Source organism: Acartia tonsa, chromosome 1, assembly GCF_053477335.1.
Source record: "Acartia tonsa isolate MP-2025a chromosome 1, ASM5347733v1, whole genome shotgun sequence".
NCBI lineage: Eukaryota > Metazoa > Arthropoda > Copepoda > Calanoida > Acartiidae > Acartia > Acartia tonsa.
In genome coordinates, this window is record NC_137260.1 from 57,196,913 (window position 1) to 57,214,107 (window position 17,195).

General features: G+C 33.8%; 1 protein-coding gene across 2 annotated transcripts in view; it reads left to right on the forward strand.

Annotated features, from left to right (window-relative positions):
• Positions 1 to 16,955, forward strand: part of hb (zinc finger protein hunchback) — a 36,751-nt gene extending 19,796 nt beyond the window's left edge. The window contains exons 1-10 of one of the 2 annotated variants that reach the window (XM_080167140.1): positions 6,777 to 6,850; positions 8,818 to 9,610; positions 11,788 to 11,921; positions 12,234 to 12,333; positions 12,441 to 12,512; positions 12,874 to 12,953; positions 13,476 to 13,547; positions 13,937 to 14,042; positions 14,369 to 14,464; positions 14,579 to 16,955. In XM_080167140.1, the coding sequence (XP_080023266.1) occupies positions 8,827 to 9,610; positions 11,788 to 11,921; positions 12,234 to 12,333; positions 12,441 to 12,512; positions 12,874 to 12,953; positions 13,476 to 13,547; positions 13,937 to 14,042; positions 14,369 to 14,464; positions 14,579 to 16,170 (3,036 nt within the window). In that variant the 5' untranslated portion in view covers positions 6,777 to 6,850; positions 8,818 to 8,826 and the 3' untranslated portion in view covers positions 16,171 to 16,955. Of the gene's footprint in view, positions 1 to 6,776; positions 6,851 to 8,817; positions 9,611 to 11,787; positions 11,922 to 12,233; positions 12,334 to 12,440; positions 12,513 to 12,873; positions 12,954 to 13,475; positions 13,548 to 13,936; positions 14,043 to 14,368; positions 14,465 to 14,578 lie in introns of those variants that run through there. The other variant, XM_080167134.1, reaches the window with a different exon arrangement.
• The last annotated feature ends 240 nt before the right edge of the window (positions 16,956 to 17,195 follow it).

Below are 17,195 nucleotides of genomic sequence, written 5' to 3' on the forward strand. Positions count from 1 at the left end.
AAAATATTTGAGCTTCATTTGAACCAATCCATAATGTCATATCTTATAACAACGTTAGATACATGAATTTGTAACAAAAAGGGGCGTCTCACACCCCTCCCCCACCACAAAAAAAAAATAAAAAATATGATTTTTTGGCCATCTGAAATTTTTGAGTTGTATTTACTAATTTAAAGAAACAACAATACCCCCCCCCCCCCCCCCCTCCACATAATATGTTTGTGTACGCCCCAATTGCATCTGTTCTCCAAGATCTATCTTGGTCAGATGATGGATCTCATTGCATATCCGCCAATATCACAATAAGAATCAAATAAACCCCTATTTTTTACACCCCCGCCCCTAAATTACTTTATTTCTGTATGCTCTTTACATTTATTTTCAATTCAATCAATTAGGTTACCAAAGTTTTTTTAAAAAGCAAAGTGGTCTTTTTTAAAGTGGGTCCAAAGTGGCATTTTCCATGGGTCCAAAGATTAATCTTCCCGTCTTTTGTTTGATTGTCACCCAGTTTCCTCAGCTAATAATATTGATAACCCTTCACAAAACATTATTACGAATAATTATATGTAAATGTTATTTAGTAAAAGTTATATATTACAAGGTAAACTTTAGGCTGCTGAGATAAAAAAAAACATAATTTTGATTAAACAATGTTTTAATGTAAAAAGTTACATTAATTTTTGTCAATCCACTAGGTCGGTCAGACAAACTGACGTGTGTAATTATTTATAGAGTAGCTACCTTACTAAAAATGCCTGTAGTCAAATTGAATGTTTGTTGAATTAGGTGGGAAAAAATACCCCCCCCCCCTCAAGCTTACTAAAGGACAATTCAAATTGAAATATTTATTGTAAAGCGTCCCCGTTTTTGCCTCATAATGGAGACAAAATGAAAATTGAGTTTACTGGAAAAAAAAGTTGCGAAAAAGTGAATGGGAGGGGGAGGCAAGGGGGAATAGTGGTGGTTTACTCTTGAAAATTAAATCTCTGCTTTATCCCCCCCCCCCTATATTTTCTCATTCATATAAATAATTTTCATGGGGGAGGGGGAGTCGCACATGCTTTTTATACACCTCTATAATGTATCTTTCCCCCACCCCTTTTAGCACTTTTTACTACCCAATAAAAAATGTCCACCGAAGGGAATAAAACGGTGACCAAAAAGCGGTTTTATGTCTTCAAATGTTTGGTCAAATTTTTGTATGGGCATGGAGACGGATTGTTATACAAAGATTTTAATCGTTTTGAGTCTTGTGTTCTATTCAACCTAAATACTGCGTTCTAAAAAAGAGTTACACCCTTTAGGCCTCTAGGGGCACTTGTAGTCGCCTTCCCCATATTCAAATCTAGTATTGAAAAGAAATACAATAGTAATAATCAGACAAACTCAGAGACATCATATTACTTTTCTAGAAGGATTTAAAACTCCTCTAATCATTTTTTTTTAATTGAATTTCCTATAGAAAAAGAAGTGTGTTCAAACCAGTAAAGCGCATATAAATGCAAAGATTTAGATAAATTAAAACTTTGAATTTCCATCCCTAGAGCTGTGTTTGAGTGTGAGTGGGTTAAAGCGACGCGCCCATCTTATTCCAGTCCATAAAATTCTATTTCCTCCTTTATTCTTGTGGCTTACCCAGCACATTTAAACCCACAAGTTAGCGAGGCTACCAATTTTATACGCTTTGACCGTTTTTTTTTCTTGGAATCTTTTGATTTTGTTTAAATTTGGGCAGGACGCTTGTCCCTCGGGAGAATTATGGGGAAATAAAAGGCTTGGCTTCGTTTTTATTTGAAATGTATAATATCATTATTCTTCAAATATTTTTATATTTGCTTTGCTGGACATTCTTTGATTCATTCTCAAATGCTTTAAAAGACAGAAAAGGCTTTGAAAATTTAAATTAAAAGGTTTTAAGTTTATGCTAATGATATGAATTTAACGCATTTAAATGGAAAATCCGCAATGTAATAATAAAGACAGTTTTTTTAGAAAAGTTTTTAAAGTTACAGAATAAAATATTTTGATGAAGTTATGTTTGTAATTTTCTATTTTTTCAAAAATTAATTATATATTGCTGATAAAAAACATACGTATTAAAGCTTTTAACAGTGGAAACTATTTTGGCTTGTGTTGGTTCAAGTTTTTCTATTGCGATTGATATCAATAAACTGTTCAGCTATAAAGCCTATTTACAACAAAATATAAAGTTAAAATCTCCTGATTTATTATCTACAACTGGAGTGGATATTTGGATCAAGTAAATGCGGGGATAAAGGGATAGGTCAATGAAAAATAAAAAATTAATTTTACCCCATTTTGAGAAAAGCAGAAAAAAAAATATTTTGCCTAGCTTAAATTTTTTTTTGAAAATTAATTTATTTAAAATTTACATATTCCTGTATCCCTGAGTATAGGAGACAAAGATTTAGAGAGGTGACAAGAAAGGTTAAAGATCAGGGAGGGGGGGGGGGGGGGAGGGCACGTGCCCAGTGGTTATTTTTTACCTTAACAATCCATACAATAAATTTTGTCCTTTTTTTGGACAATCAAATTGTAAAACCAAAATAATATTTTCATCTGTCACACATAAATATATATTTTGTACCACTGTCAAATAGAAACCTAATCTTTCATAAATGCTTCAGATTAAATCTATTCATTTAAAATCTCTTTTTTTGTAGGTGGATTTTGTTGATAGATTTCTTACTTTTGTATTTGTGTTGCTATAATTTCTTTCAGTGCGATTTAGAAATCTTTAATTTGTATTTAATATTCTCGAGTAAAACTGCTGGACTTTTAATCAGACTGACAGACATGATAGTTACAGAGAAGCTGCGCTCCTAAAAATGTCAACACAAATTTTAATTTGACCACAATTCGAATTGTCTTGTAATCAATTTTTGCCTGATTATCTCTGCAGCTGAATTCCACATTTTTTTTTCTAATTCCCCACCCCCCCCCCCCCCCCTGTGAGCCAAGCAATGATAATTGTGACCTATAATTTTAATTTTTAAAAGAAAATATAATTCTATTTTTTCATCTGACCATATGCAGCTGCCCTTAAACCCCCACCCCCCTCACCCCTCCCTCCGACAAAATGTGTAAGAGTCTCTTTATTTTATTTTATAAATATATTCCCCAACCCTTATATTATAAGTAAGTTCTTATTTTTAATTTGGATACAAAAATCCACATTTTTTTGCAAACCAAATATTGAATATTATAATTTTATATAGTTAGATTTAATTTTTACCTTAAAAATATTTCCCTATAGTCCCTTTCGTAGCAACGCCTCTTAAGGACAATTTTTTCGTATTTTCACAGAAGCTTTTCTCCTATTTCTAGCCCCTGCGTGGGGCAATCACCTTACCTAATATAACCTAACCTAAAATAACTTAAAAGCTACTGTGAAGATAGGACAAAACGCCCCTTAAGAGGCGTTGTCACAAAAAAAGACTAAAACCAAATCTTTTGAATGGAGCAATATTGTAGCCCATCTTTTATTTGCATTATCCCTTTCAAAGAGTGCAGGGGGTAGGGATAAGTCCCCTTGACCAAATGGCCTTCCTTCCCCCTTTTTATACAAGATCTACTAAATCCCTCTCCCAAATTACATTATTTTACTTGCCAGTATGGGGCTATATTTATAAATATATGTAATGATGGGCTATAATTTCCTCTGTTTTTATCAATTTTAAAAAAATATTAGATTTAAAAATTAAAAATTATTAAATAATTATTAAATTGTCCCTCCCCCTTAGCTTTACTTTGATCAATAAACATACCCATCACATATTTACTAAAGTTTCTTTTTTTGCGAATTAAATATTGTGGAACTGATTGCACTCCATATGTAAGGATAAAAGATGGGGAATAAAGACCCCCTTTTTCTATATTTTTTATTGTAATATTTTTGGCGTGTGTGTGTGTGTCGGAGTGTGGAGGTATGTTGATTAGATTCCTGACCATTATAACTTTACAAAAATAAACCATAACTCTATCAAATAACTCCGTAACAATGGATTATATTCATACTTGTCACATCAAATAATTGATTGTTATATGTAAAGACTTGGTCTAATTTGGCACTAGCCAATATATGCATCATGCAATGATAATTTCATTATTAGATTTACACTATTTTCATATAGGGATTATCAATAAAAAAAGCTTTAAATTCTAAAAAAAACTGAAGAAAAATCGTTGATCTTCAAATTTCATAAAACAATAAAAATATGAGTAGGACAAAAAAAGGAAGTTATTTTAAAAATAAAAATGACTCCCACATGTGACTGAACCTTCATAGGAAGTGGTAAGTGTATTTTTCGCTCTGAGCTATTTTGAATGGGTCAAAAGAATATTTTGAAAGAAGTTCAGGGTGTTCAAAAATAAGTCATTCAAATAATTTAGTGGTATTTACAAAAAAATCTTAAAAGATCAATTAAATTAAAATGGCCATAAAAAAAACATTTCTTAACTTTTGCCAATAAAGTTTATTATTTTTTAAACACCCTTGTAAAAAATGGGGATCTATTGGAAGGTTAAAATTGAAAAAAAAATGTATAAATCTAACCGAGATTTTCTCAAATTTCAAACATAGTAGAAATAATGACTGACCATATGCTTTAAGTGCTTAGAATTAGAAAAAGGACGCTTATTTCCCCCCACCCCCCCTCTCCCCTCTTTTTTTTGAGTAAAATGTATGTATGTGAGACTTTCATCAGACCACTCTCAAGGGAGATAAAACACCCCCCACCCCCCTTAAAATAATTCTCTTTAAATTTACATTTTTCAACCGTATTTCTATATTTTCTCCTACCTTTTATTCTCAACTTTACAATTCATGAAAAGTATTTTAAGCATATCATTAAATCTCTCAATATTTTTATATTTTTGGACGATATTCAAATTTTTTCATCTCAAATATCTATCTAAATGTACATCCTTTTTATAACAGTGCAGCTTTTCTATAACTAAGCCATGTACAACGTCCATCTAAGGGTCTGTCGGAGTGTCATTAAAAGAAAATTTATTGCCAATGATTGGAATGATAGATTTCCAAATTAAAAAAAGAATAATGGTAGCTTGGCTGCGCTTAATGATGACATATTTGTCCTTGTCTGCAATATCATAGCGGGCGTCCATATTATATTTCAAAATTAATAATGTGACCAAAATTTTAGTTTTGATGATAATTAGGGACAATGATGGCATTATTTTTATCTAATTAAATCCAAAACTGGTCATAAATTTCCAGCCTCTGACATTTTCAAGCCAATTTATATAGTGTGAGTTCAAATTAAACATGATTTTTAAACACTTATACCAAGAGGTTAGGATTAATTAACCTTTTAAAAAAAATTTAAAACGGCATTTTTTGTGGATTTAGTTATAATGGAATTTCTTTATTTCGCATTTAAATGCCCCATACATACACACACACACAATGAAATGGTTATAAACTCCTATTTCCGTTAGAAAACTTTTTTTCACTTAGTTCAGCATAATTTACCTTGAAAAAAGAAACATTTTTGCTTTCCTCGATTTTTACTTGAATTTAAAGGTTGTTCTTTTATTTGTTTAAATGTGGGAGGGGCAGAAGGATTTGCTTTTTTTTCTTCAAACTCTGTCAACTGTGCATTACAAATGTCAGGGATCTAAAGGGATAAGACAATTGCCGATAATTTGATGTATATCCTCAATGACGATACTCAAAATTACTCCTTCTGTAGATTACAGTTAGTGGTTAAAACGTTTGGAAACCAACCAATCGAAATTAAACAAATAATCCTAAAGTTGTTTTAACCAACGAATATGAAAACGTTATTATAAAACTTTGGGGACTGGTGTAATAAACATCCTAATGTCCCCTCCATCCCTGACAAATGTAAAGAAGCTTGTTTACTACTTTTTAACAACTATTCACCCATTTTTTGGGGGGTGGGGGGGGGGGGGGCTGGGAGGGTAAAAGCGCATTTTAATAATAGTCTAAATTATCCAAAGAAAAGTTCGTTGGTTTTTTGCCTGAATGCACAAAATTGTCCTTGTGAAATAACATAAAAAAGGATTGATAACATTGGATTTTTTTAGTTGTAAAACTTGATAATAGTAATTAGTTATTAGTATTCTTGTCAATAATTGATTCAATAACAGTTTTTAAGCTTAAGCAATTTTCAGTAGTGTAGCTTCTCTTTAACTAGATTTTAACATTGCGAACTTTATAGATCATAAATTAAAGCTAAAACACAATTGTTTGATGTTATTTTTTTCTTTTCTTTTATAACATACTTTAAGTGTTATTTTTTATTAGTGCTGTACTACCAATAAAACTAAATATTCTTGTAAAATATAATATCAAGGCAATTATTTCTTTTTAAATTACATATAATTTTGTAAATATTAATAAATGAAACAGCTGTGTCAATGAACTTATTGTTTAATCAACAGATTTACTGTTAATAAACATAAATAAAGGGTGTGGTCATAAGTGGGGGGGGGGGGGGGGGAGTGCATCTTGAAGAAATTTGACTCCTTTGCTCACAGCTCTAACCGGAAATGCCCGACCAAGTCTGAAAAAAAATGCACCGGGCCTCGAACTGAAACCGGAAATGCTCTCTTGATTGCATTAGTATTGCTGTTTTATATTTAATTAAATTTTCAACTTATTATAAATTAAGAAAAATAAATTAAGCTTAAGCATTGTATTTTATTTAGTGGTGAAATTAAAACTTATCAATGTAATTTTAATTTTTATTAGATTTTACTAGTTTAGTCATAAATTGAAAATAGTTGGTTAAAATGAGTAAAACTGCTGTAACTAAAACCTGCAAAGAAATAATAAAAAGTAATCTTTTTTAAAATTTTATTACAAAAATCCCTTTCGCTTTGAATCAAAACTCCCATTGATACAGTTTTTTCTCATGTGATAAGTATATTTGACTTGTTTTGACACAACCCCCCTTCTTTTTTATCATAACACACATTTTTTGTAATACACCCCCCTGGGCCCTCCCCCACCCCCTAGTTTTTCTTTCAGCAACACTTAATTTGTTCCCCACAAAATAATTTCTGTAAAAAACTGTGTTGATTATGTAACCATTGTTCACATACCATACTTCTCGAATAAAGGGGGGGGGGGGGGATTTTTAGTATTTTTTGGGTAAATTTTGACAGTTAGGAAGGGTGGGAGAGTTGGGAGGGGTGTTGGCTCCTGCCGTTTTAACACAAAAACCAGGCAAAAAATGCGCCAAAAACTCCATGGGAAATTTACTTAATTCAATTGATTTCTGTTACATTTGTAGGAGAGGGGGGGGGGAGGGGTGATAATTTACATTGTACACTCACATAAGCAGTGACTTTTTTTCCTTTTCAGGCTTAAGTAGGGGATTAGCTGTAATCATTTGGATACCTTTTTATGAGCTAACATTATTTATTTGACTAATGGTTTTACATTCTTTAAAACAAGCTATTCTAGAATAAAGGCTTGTTCATCCGTCTGTCTATACCAATGTCCATGATAATTCTCTCAATTAACAGTCTTCTTAAAAACTAAGAGCAAAAATTGTTTTCATAACAGCAACTTCTTGTGTTTTTGTACTACACTTTATTGTTCTACTTAAGCTATGGAACCTATATATAATTGTTTTTGTTTGTCAAAGTTTAATGAGAAAAAATACTGAATAAACGTAAAAATACTAATTAAGGAATATTTTGCTATATTTAGCAAAATATTAAATTTTTAAGGTTAATAATACAATAATTTTGTAAAATTAAGATTTAATTCACATAGGGCCAAAATCAAACTTTAAGAGCAAAATTTTAGCGCTTCTACTACTAATTTAGTTAAGGTTTGATCGTCGGTATGAGTTATCTATAAATAAGATTAAATTATTTATTTCATTTTTTCTATCAAAATATTTTTCATCAAATGAACTTTGTCCTTGTTCTAAAAACTGCAGTGTATCCTTTTTTTGTGTCTGGAAATTTGACCAAAATAAACGCATTTCCCGTCTCTAGGGGATAAAATTGATGGGGTGAGGCTGAAAAAAGGATTTATGCACTCATACCCCTCCCCACCCTTTTCCTTGCAGTTTAAGATATGTGTGGTGGCTTTTTTGGTCAAATAGTAGCAAATTTTCTACCCAAATGGTCAGCTGCCCCTAAAAGGGACCAGCTGCTTTATACCCCGTCCCTCCCACCCTCTCCCCGATTTTTTTATAAAAATTTCCCCCATCCCCCTTTTAGTGCTTTCTTTCTGCCTTCCCTTTTTTACAAACCCTCCCCTCTATTTTAATAATAACTACCCCCCGCAAAAAAAATCCCGAGGGGTGAAATTTCCCCTGTCTGCGGGAAAGGGCGTGGGCAAAGAGTATGGGGAAACTTTGTAGGGGTGGGGGGAAACGTCCATTCTTTTGCACACAGTAGCAAAATAGAAATAAATATATATGGATTTCAACCCTCCAGTCAAATCTGACATTCAACTAAAGAAACATTTAAATATTTTTTTTTGTGAAAAAAAAATCAGATTGACATTTTAATAGTGATTTTAGAAATAATCCTTATGTAGTAATTGAACGAGTGTCTTTATTTATAAAGTGTTCTATAGTGCTTAGATTAACTTCATTGTAGTCATTGTGTGATAAAACAATAATAAACCAACCTTTGATCTCATTATATTTCAAATAAAAAAGTGACATTTTACTAGAATTCTAATCAAAATAATGCCAAATACAAAACGAGCTTCTTGTTAATGTTTAATAATATATTTAAATTTGTGACAAATTAATAATAATAATGAATTGGTTGCCGCAGGATCCCTGTATGATGTTGAGCTCCGCTCCGGCCCCAGCCAGCCAGGCTGGAGGCGTACCTGTCCAGCCGCCAGGCATGCATCACCTTCCGCCCACAGCCGGCATCGGCCAGGCTCCCGGCTCCTCCCCAGATCAGATTTCCTACGAGGGACGCTTATCCTTGCTGGCAAATGCAGCCGCCGGCAGCGGTGCCGCAAACTGGCAGACACCCCCACATCCGTTCAACACTCAACTCCACTTTAATCTTTTGCACCACCAGTTTAAGCCTTCAGATGACAAAGGTCCCGGCAGCAGTTTTCCCCGCCATCTGGACCAGGAGCGGGACTCATCTCCCTCCAGCTCTGGCTCCCCCAGAACAGATGATACTGGCGACAAAACTGTTGACAGAACTGATGAACACGGCGGTAATGTGAGCGAGTCTGAAGAAAGAGATGGCAGAAGTTCACTTGATATTCTTCAAGAACATATCAACCAATTGAATGCCAAGCAAGCTGCCTCTAGAAAGTTATCTGATGATGACCTAGATCAAGATCACCATGATGAAGAGCCAACTAGTTCATCACCGCCGCCAACAGACCCGCGGGACTGCAGCATTCTGTCATCGCCGCAGCCAACCGCCGATTTGGCGCCACAACCCACCCTGGGACTGACAATTCGGCGGGATATTGCTGATATCCGGCGGGATGGTGAGGATTTGAGGAATATTTCTGAGGAGAAGGAGGGGATTGAGGAGGATTTTGAGGATGATGAGGAGGAGTTGAGGATTGATGAAGAAATGATGGAGGAAGATAGAGGTAAGGATCATCAATTTTAATATATCCTATATTAAAAAGTGGTAAATTTATTTTGTCCGGTGTTAAAAATCTCGGAAAATGCTGGTCTGTGCTTTTCAATTAGGCTTTTTCAAAGTCATTGGTTGGGTTAAGGCTTTTTTTTTATTTACCTCTGCCCTCCCCTAGAAGCTAAAAGGCAGAACAACTAGTTTAATGTAATAAAAACAATCCATTTCAGTATCAAACATTTTTTTTTATAAAAGTGTAATTTTATATTTATTTAAATCTTATAGGTATTTATGTCTGGTTTCGGTTGAAATGTAGCCTAACTTAGGGGTTTAATTTTAAAAGTTTCATTTTTTTATCCTCTACTGAAAGGAACTTATTAATATTTCAAAATGTAAATGCCAATTTTAAAAGCAATAAAAACGTTGGTTGATATTTTTGTGTTTTGCAAATATAAATTTTAGTGATCTTTTTAATTCCAGAAGCATAAAATTACAATTTACCCCTTCTTCCCAAAACACAGACTCGTCGTCTTTACACCCCTGTTTTACAGCCAACATTTTATTGATCTTATTTTCTGATATATTCAACCATTTTCCATCCAATGTCCAATGAGAGCATGGTACTAGTAGACCCCCTCGCTAGTATTCCCCCCAGCCTTTTGTCTACTACATTTACCCCTTTTCTTTCTCTCGTCCCTTTTGCGTTTTGAGTTTTGAAAATGATTTTTCCCCCGGCTTTTATTTCTTTGATATGATATACACGGCTTCTTAAATATTCAAGATTTTATAGATTTGATACAACTTTATTTACATGAAGATAAAAAATAAAACAGTAATAACAATATTTTATTTCAGAAAAAAATTCTCTTTATTTATTGCATTGTATCATAAACAGCTTTCAGCAGATATGAAAAAGAAAAATTTTAAGATTAAAAACAGTTTTGTTAGACCTAAGGGTCGGAAGGCTCGGGCTAACAAAAATGGTATAAATTTTATGATTTTTATTCCAAAATTTGTGGAAAATTATCTGTAATACGTTGCTTTGCATGAGTTTTCAGTATGGCATACTAGAAAGTCATATCTCAAATCAAAATCACAGTTTTGTAATTTTACTTTTAAGGAGTTGCATTTATATTGACTATCAGACATATTCAGCTGCAGAATAGCTGCGTTTTTATCAGTCATTTAATTAGTTTTTAAATGAAATTACATGAAAGTTTTTATATCTGCTATGATAGGTTAGCTTTTATGGACTACGTTTATACAGACATACTTACTGATTCAATCTTATAGATATAATTTTATGTGATTATAGCTATAAAAATTCGTTTTTATGTTATCATAGACCTATTTTGATTTAACGAGGGGTGTGGCAAATTTTCTCCGTCTTTTTTTCTACCTCTTAATAAGGTTGCGTGACTCATGCATTAATCCTCCGACACACACACTCTCAACCCTCCTGTCTGACCCCCTTCTTAATCCAACCCCCCCATTATTACACTCTCTCGAGCAAATATTCTTGATCTCAACTAATGTAAAAATACATGTAATTGTGTGTGTGTTTTCCGATGTCAATGTTCGTTTTTACGTTTTTAGGCTAAATGCGTATTTTTTTCTGCAGAAAACGTATGAGTAAAAAGTCAAGAACCTTTGAGAATAAGAAATAAATAACATGAATGCTTTTTTCTTCCCTACTTTTTGCGTGTTACATTTTGTAATATCTAGAAATATCATAGAAATATGTAGATATATCTATCTCAAAATAGGTGCACATATATTCTTAAACCATTATAAAGGTTTATTAGCTCAAATTACATAAGAGTTTGTAAGTATGATTATCTTTACTGGGTGCACCTTTTGAATAAGTATGGTTAAATACCAAAAAGCTATCATTCCAAAAATATTTATCTATTTTAACCAAAAGGAAATTTTCATAGTTAATTATCGCATTGTATTTTATTAATCTTTCCTCGGATATTAAAATGAAAAATTATATGATTAAAAGTATAAATTTTTTGATTTTCATTTCAATTTCCTTTGAAAAATTATCTGTAATACATGATTTTTCAGTATGGCTGAGATACGGTTCTAATCCAGTGGATATTAATCGATTTAGAAGCCATACTGGAAAGAAAAATATATCCTAGAAAAACCTATTTATGATTCATTAAATGATCAAATTTTGTGTAGATGGGTTCGAGGCCCTTGACAAGAGTGTGGATAGTATGGAGAAGATGCGCCCCCTCCTTGGATTCCAACCATACCTGTCAGGCAAACATGACTCTCCAGACAACCAACTCAACTCTTTACAAAAATTACAACAGGTAAACACATAGTAATACTTATATATTGTATCGTATTATAGACAGTTTTCCGCGGATATCAAAATTAATAATAAAAAGATTAAGGCCCAGCCTAACAAGACTGTATTTATTCTTTGGTTTTTATTTTATTATTCGTGAAAAATTGTTTGTAAAACGATGCTATACGTGATTTTTCAGTATGACTGAGAACCACTTTCGAAGCCATACTAGAATAACTAAAGATTATATTTGATATATAAGTTGAGTTTCAACACCAAGATAGTAAAAACTCTATTTTAAAAATACTTTATGCCTATGTCAATTATATTTTAGGTTTTAAACAATCGTATGTTTAACCCTTTGAAGCCAACAGAAGAAAATGGAAATATTGAACATAATGGAAATAAAAATGAGAACTACCTTGATGATAACGGTAAGATGTAGAACATTTTTTATGCACTACAAAAATTTGGCAGATTTTTTATATCCATTTTTGGAACATTTTTACTTATATATTGATTCATATTTTATATTTTTTAGGCGAATATAAATTTATATTACCCCCTGATGAAGAGGGAATGGTTTACCAATGCCATCTTTGCTCTTTCACAGGTAAGTTAATGTATTTTGTTTACATTTGTAATGAAAAGATCAAAAAAGAGCCTAAACACCTCCCTTAACATTAAAATCACACCTCCCTGACAAAACCCTATGCACGTAACTGGAAGGAATTTAACATGTTTGGAAGCTAAATTGAAACAGCTTATTGTGCCTAATAAAAATGACTTTACACAATACAAATAACCAATGATAGGCCAGTATACATTTTACCATTGGTTAATTACTATGTAAAATTGGCCTATCATCATTTATCATGTGTATTGTATGACGTCATTTTTTATTAGGCACAATAAATCTATGAGTTTGATAAAACTATTATTTATTTATTTTAAGTATCTTTTATTTTTTTTAGGAAACACAAGAATTGCCTTTAATGCTCACGTGAACTCCCATTATATCTTCCAGTGTGTAAAGTGTGAATTTGAGGAGAAGGTAAAATTTAACAATTGCTTATAGAAAAGCTTCGCTTTTAAAATTATTTTGGAAAAACATGAAAAACAAGGAGTAGTGCTTGATCATGATTTCATAAATTGATAACTATTTAGTGTACAATATTCTGCTGTTTTATTTTCTATACTGAATACAATTACAGCATCCCTTTATAAAAAAAAGATACAGAAATCCAGGGAGGGAGGGGACATTGAGCTGTTTATTATACTAGTTCCCAAAAGTTTTATAATTACGTTTTCTTATTTGTTGGCTTAACAACTTTGGGACTTTAGTTTAATTTTGATTTGTTGGTTCATTAAGTTGAGTGTCCAAACGTTTCAATCACTAATTGTAATGTACAGAAGGGGTAATTTGTGTATCATCATTGGGGATGTACAACAATTTATCGGACGCTGTCTTATCCCTTTAGATCCCTGCAGAAATCACTCAATTAAAATAAATACAAAATTAATTTTATTTAATTAAATTAAGTTGGTATAATTCTAACTATTTTCTCCTTTGCAGAGTGAGTCCCGTTATGTGAGACATTTGAAAGAAGAACACAACTGTACTCCAGAAGATTTAGAAGAAGCTGAGGTACAAATACATCATTCAACATATCTGCACGCGCGTCCTCACGCACATTAACTTTTTATCACACTCTATGTAATGTTAATGTCATGCTAATTAAGTTTGATATTACATTTACTGGATATTTCACAAGACGTTCTATTTTAATCACAGCTTTTTCTTCTATATTATTAAATACATTGTTACTACGCTACAAAGCCCAAATTGTTTCAAAAATGATCCATGTTACGTCATAAAAATGAGGGAGAGGAGAGGAAAAGTGGGAAAGAAAACCCCTAAAAAAGAGATGGATAATCCCTCATTTTTATGACGTCACATGGCTGATTTTTGACACAATTGAATTGAATTTTTGGTGTAATGTTATACGAAGTTTTTAATTGGTATATATTTATCAGGTTCGGGTACCAAGAGTGAACTCTCAGGGCAAAGTGAAAACTTTCAAATGTAAGCAGTGTGAGTTTGTGGCTGTTACTAAACTTGAATTCTGGAAACACGGTAGAGGTAAAGATTTAATTGTTTTTTTTTTTAAATATCTGCTCTATCTTCAAGGGGTTCTATATCTTAAGGATTAGACAGAAACTTGGACTTCAGAAAAAAATTGTAACTACTTTATTTGATAAAATCTAGAAAATAAGCACTTTGACTAATGGATGGCCTTTGATTCCATTAATTTATGATTTTATTATTGGCGGATTCTTTAAAATTTAAGACCTGATATGATTTCAACCAAATTTTCCCTGATTTACTTACAATACCAGCTATAATATTACTTTGCTCATAATTTCTGTAAATAAAATGTTGCTGTTATTAATTAATATTATTTTTAGGACATATCAAGCCAGAAAAACTGTTATGCTGCCCCAAGTGTATTTTTGTTACTGAATATAAACATCATTTAGAATATCATCTTAGAAATCATTATGGTGAGGATTTCATAAATTTATATATGAGATATTTCGAACATTAAAGTATATTTTAAATTACAAAAAATAGGATTCAATATTTAATAGTTTTATTATTTATTTTCTATTTTCCAGGAACGAAACCATTCAAGTGCGACCACTGTAACTACAGCTGTGTGAACAAGTCTATGTTGAACAGCCACATGAAGTCTCACACGAACGTGTACCAGTACAGATGTGCTGACTGCACCTATGCCACCAAGTACTGCCACAGCCTGAAGTTGCATCTGCGCAAGTACGGCCACAAGCCCGCCATGGTGCTCAACAACGATGGCAGCCCCAATAATCTTGACATGTTCGGGCCCGGCGGTGGTGGTCCTTTGGGTGGTCCACCTGGGGCAGGATTGAAGCGCAAGAGTGGCGGCGGCGGCGGAAGTGCACGCAAGGAGGATATGTTCCCGCCAACCATGCTGCCACAGTTCCCAGGTATGCCGCCGAGCATTATGCAAATGCAACTGCAACATTTACAAAGCCAGTTCGGACCTCATCCGCCGAAACTCGGCCAAATGCCGCCATTCCGTCTGGACGATCCTAAATTTGGCCATCACAGGCTCGGCGAGGCTTCAAACGGCAACCACTCGCCAACCGCAAGATTTTTCGGCTCCGCCACACCCGAGGAACAAATCCGTTGTGACAAATGTGAATTTAGAACGAGCAGCAAGGAGGTGTTCAGAAACCACATGATGTTGCACGCCAGCTCAGACCGCACCAGCGCCCTTCACCATTTGTTAACCTCTCCCCTAGCCGCACAAGGCAACAAGCGCCCCTATCCAGAGTTGAATAAATCCGCAGATGATTTATCACATTTCGGGCAGCGTGTGCGAAGCAGCAGCCCAACCTCCTCCTCCCCGCGCTCGTTTGCCAGCAGCGGACTCAGATCTGTTGAGAAATCCGAGAGTCCTCCCTCCAGCTCAGCCTACCCACCTCATATGTCTTACCTCAATAAACTTGCAATGCACAATCATCCCCTCCTACAAGGATTACTTCCACCTAACCAAGCCCTGCGGGCTCTAATTGAGGAGAGACAGAAGGAATCTCTGGGTAGCACAGGCGGAGCCACGTCAGATTCATCACAACGTGACACCCCAGATTCATTTGCATCCAGGGAGGGCGCTGCCCCCTTGCCACCCAATAAGAGACACAAGGTTGACATATTCTCAACATTGTACGCTAACAGAATGAGCGAACAATCAGAAAAATCAGAATCACCCCATGCCGCCCTAGATTTAAGCAAGGATAACATTATCGGCGGCGGATCACATGGCAGCTCATCAGACATTGACACAGGCAGCAATCCTCGCAGCCACTCATCTAGCCCGGCCCTGTCCGCCGGCACCAGCAAGTCCAGCCGCCGCAAGGGCAAGGCATATAAAATCAAGCGTCATACAGATTCTGAGGAGGAGTGCGGTGGTGACCCCGCCATGCCGGGACTTGTACCTGTATCCTCCAACAGTGCCGTTGACAGTGATCACCACAGCACCGGGGACAGGTTCGAGGACGAGGCGGCCTGCAAGTACTGCGGCATCCTCTTCCGCAACGAGATTATGCACCGTTTGCACATGGAGTATCACAGCTATGAGAATCCTTTCAAGTGTCAGATGTGCGGCGAGACTTGTGATGACGCGCTCGCATTCTTTTTGCACATTGCAAAGCGCGAGCACTCGTAGATATTACTATCTAGCACTGATATAGACTTGTAATATATAATGTACCTATATAAATGAATGATGTACAGATAGTACATGCATAGAACAGACAATACAGTTATGAAAATTTATACACGCTCAATTATGAGATATGGTTGCAATCCTGAGTAAACTATTGACTTGATATCATTTTTAAAAGTCTACCTCCGAAATTATTTTGATATTATTGTATGTATAAAAAAATAAATTTGTTATATTAAAGAAAGAAATTTTCTTTATGTGTAGTATAATTTATAATGAAACAGTACATTAATTATATTTGTTTATGTTTTTTAAGTATTAGTATTTTGTATGTTTTTTTAAACTGAACAATTTTGTTCAATGAAATTTTATGTATCCTTAATTTATAATTAGCGCAGCTACTCTATAGTAATATAGTTTGAAGCGTAGAGAAATATTAGTTTTATGTTGAGTGTAATTTCTTTATTTTGTAAATAAACTACTTTATTGTGATTATTTATATTTCTTGTAGTCCCACAATTTTGAAGCCCCATATAAAATTTCTTTGTATTTATAATTTGACCTGCAATTTTAAATTTAATTTAGCGCATTTTCCTTTTTTAAATAAAGCAATTCAGTTGATATTTTATGTATTTTATTTTCCTCAGTGAAGGGTTAACTTAATGTACAGTTTCTGAAATAAATGATATGTGTTATGAATTCGTCCCCAGAGGGGGATGAGAGTTTTTATAGTTTTCCTACTGTTTTGTAACTTATTATGAATAAATTGATTTTTATATTGATTACATCAGTTGTTAATTATTATCAGTACCAAAGCTTTTCTATAATACATTTGTTGGTATGTTTGTGATGCACACAAAAAATCTAGAAACCCTTAATAAGAATTTAAAGACTATTGTCTTTTTATATCTATCTGTAATACATAGTAGTACGATATCTGTATATCCGTTTGAAGCTTAATAACTCGGTAACCGATGTGTGCTTCATAGGGAATTTACCTACTGGTACTATGGTAGTTTTAAGCT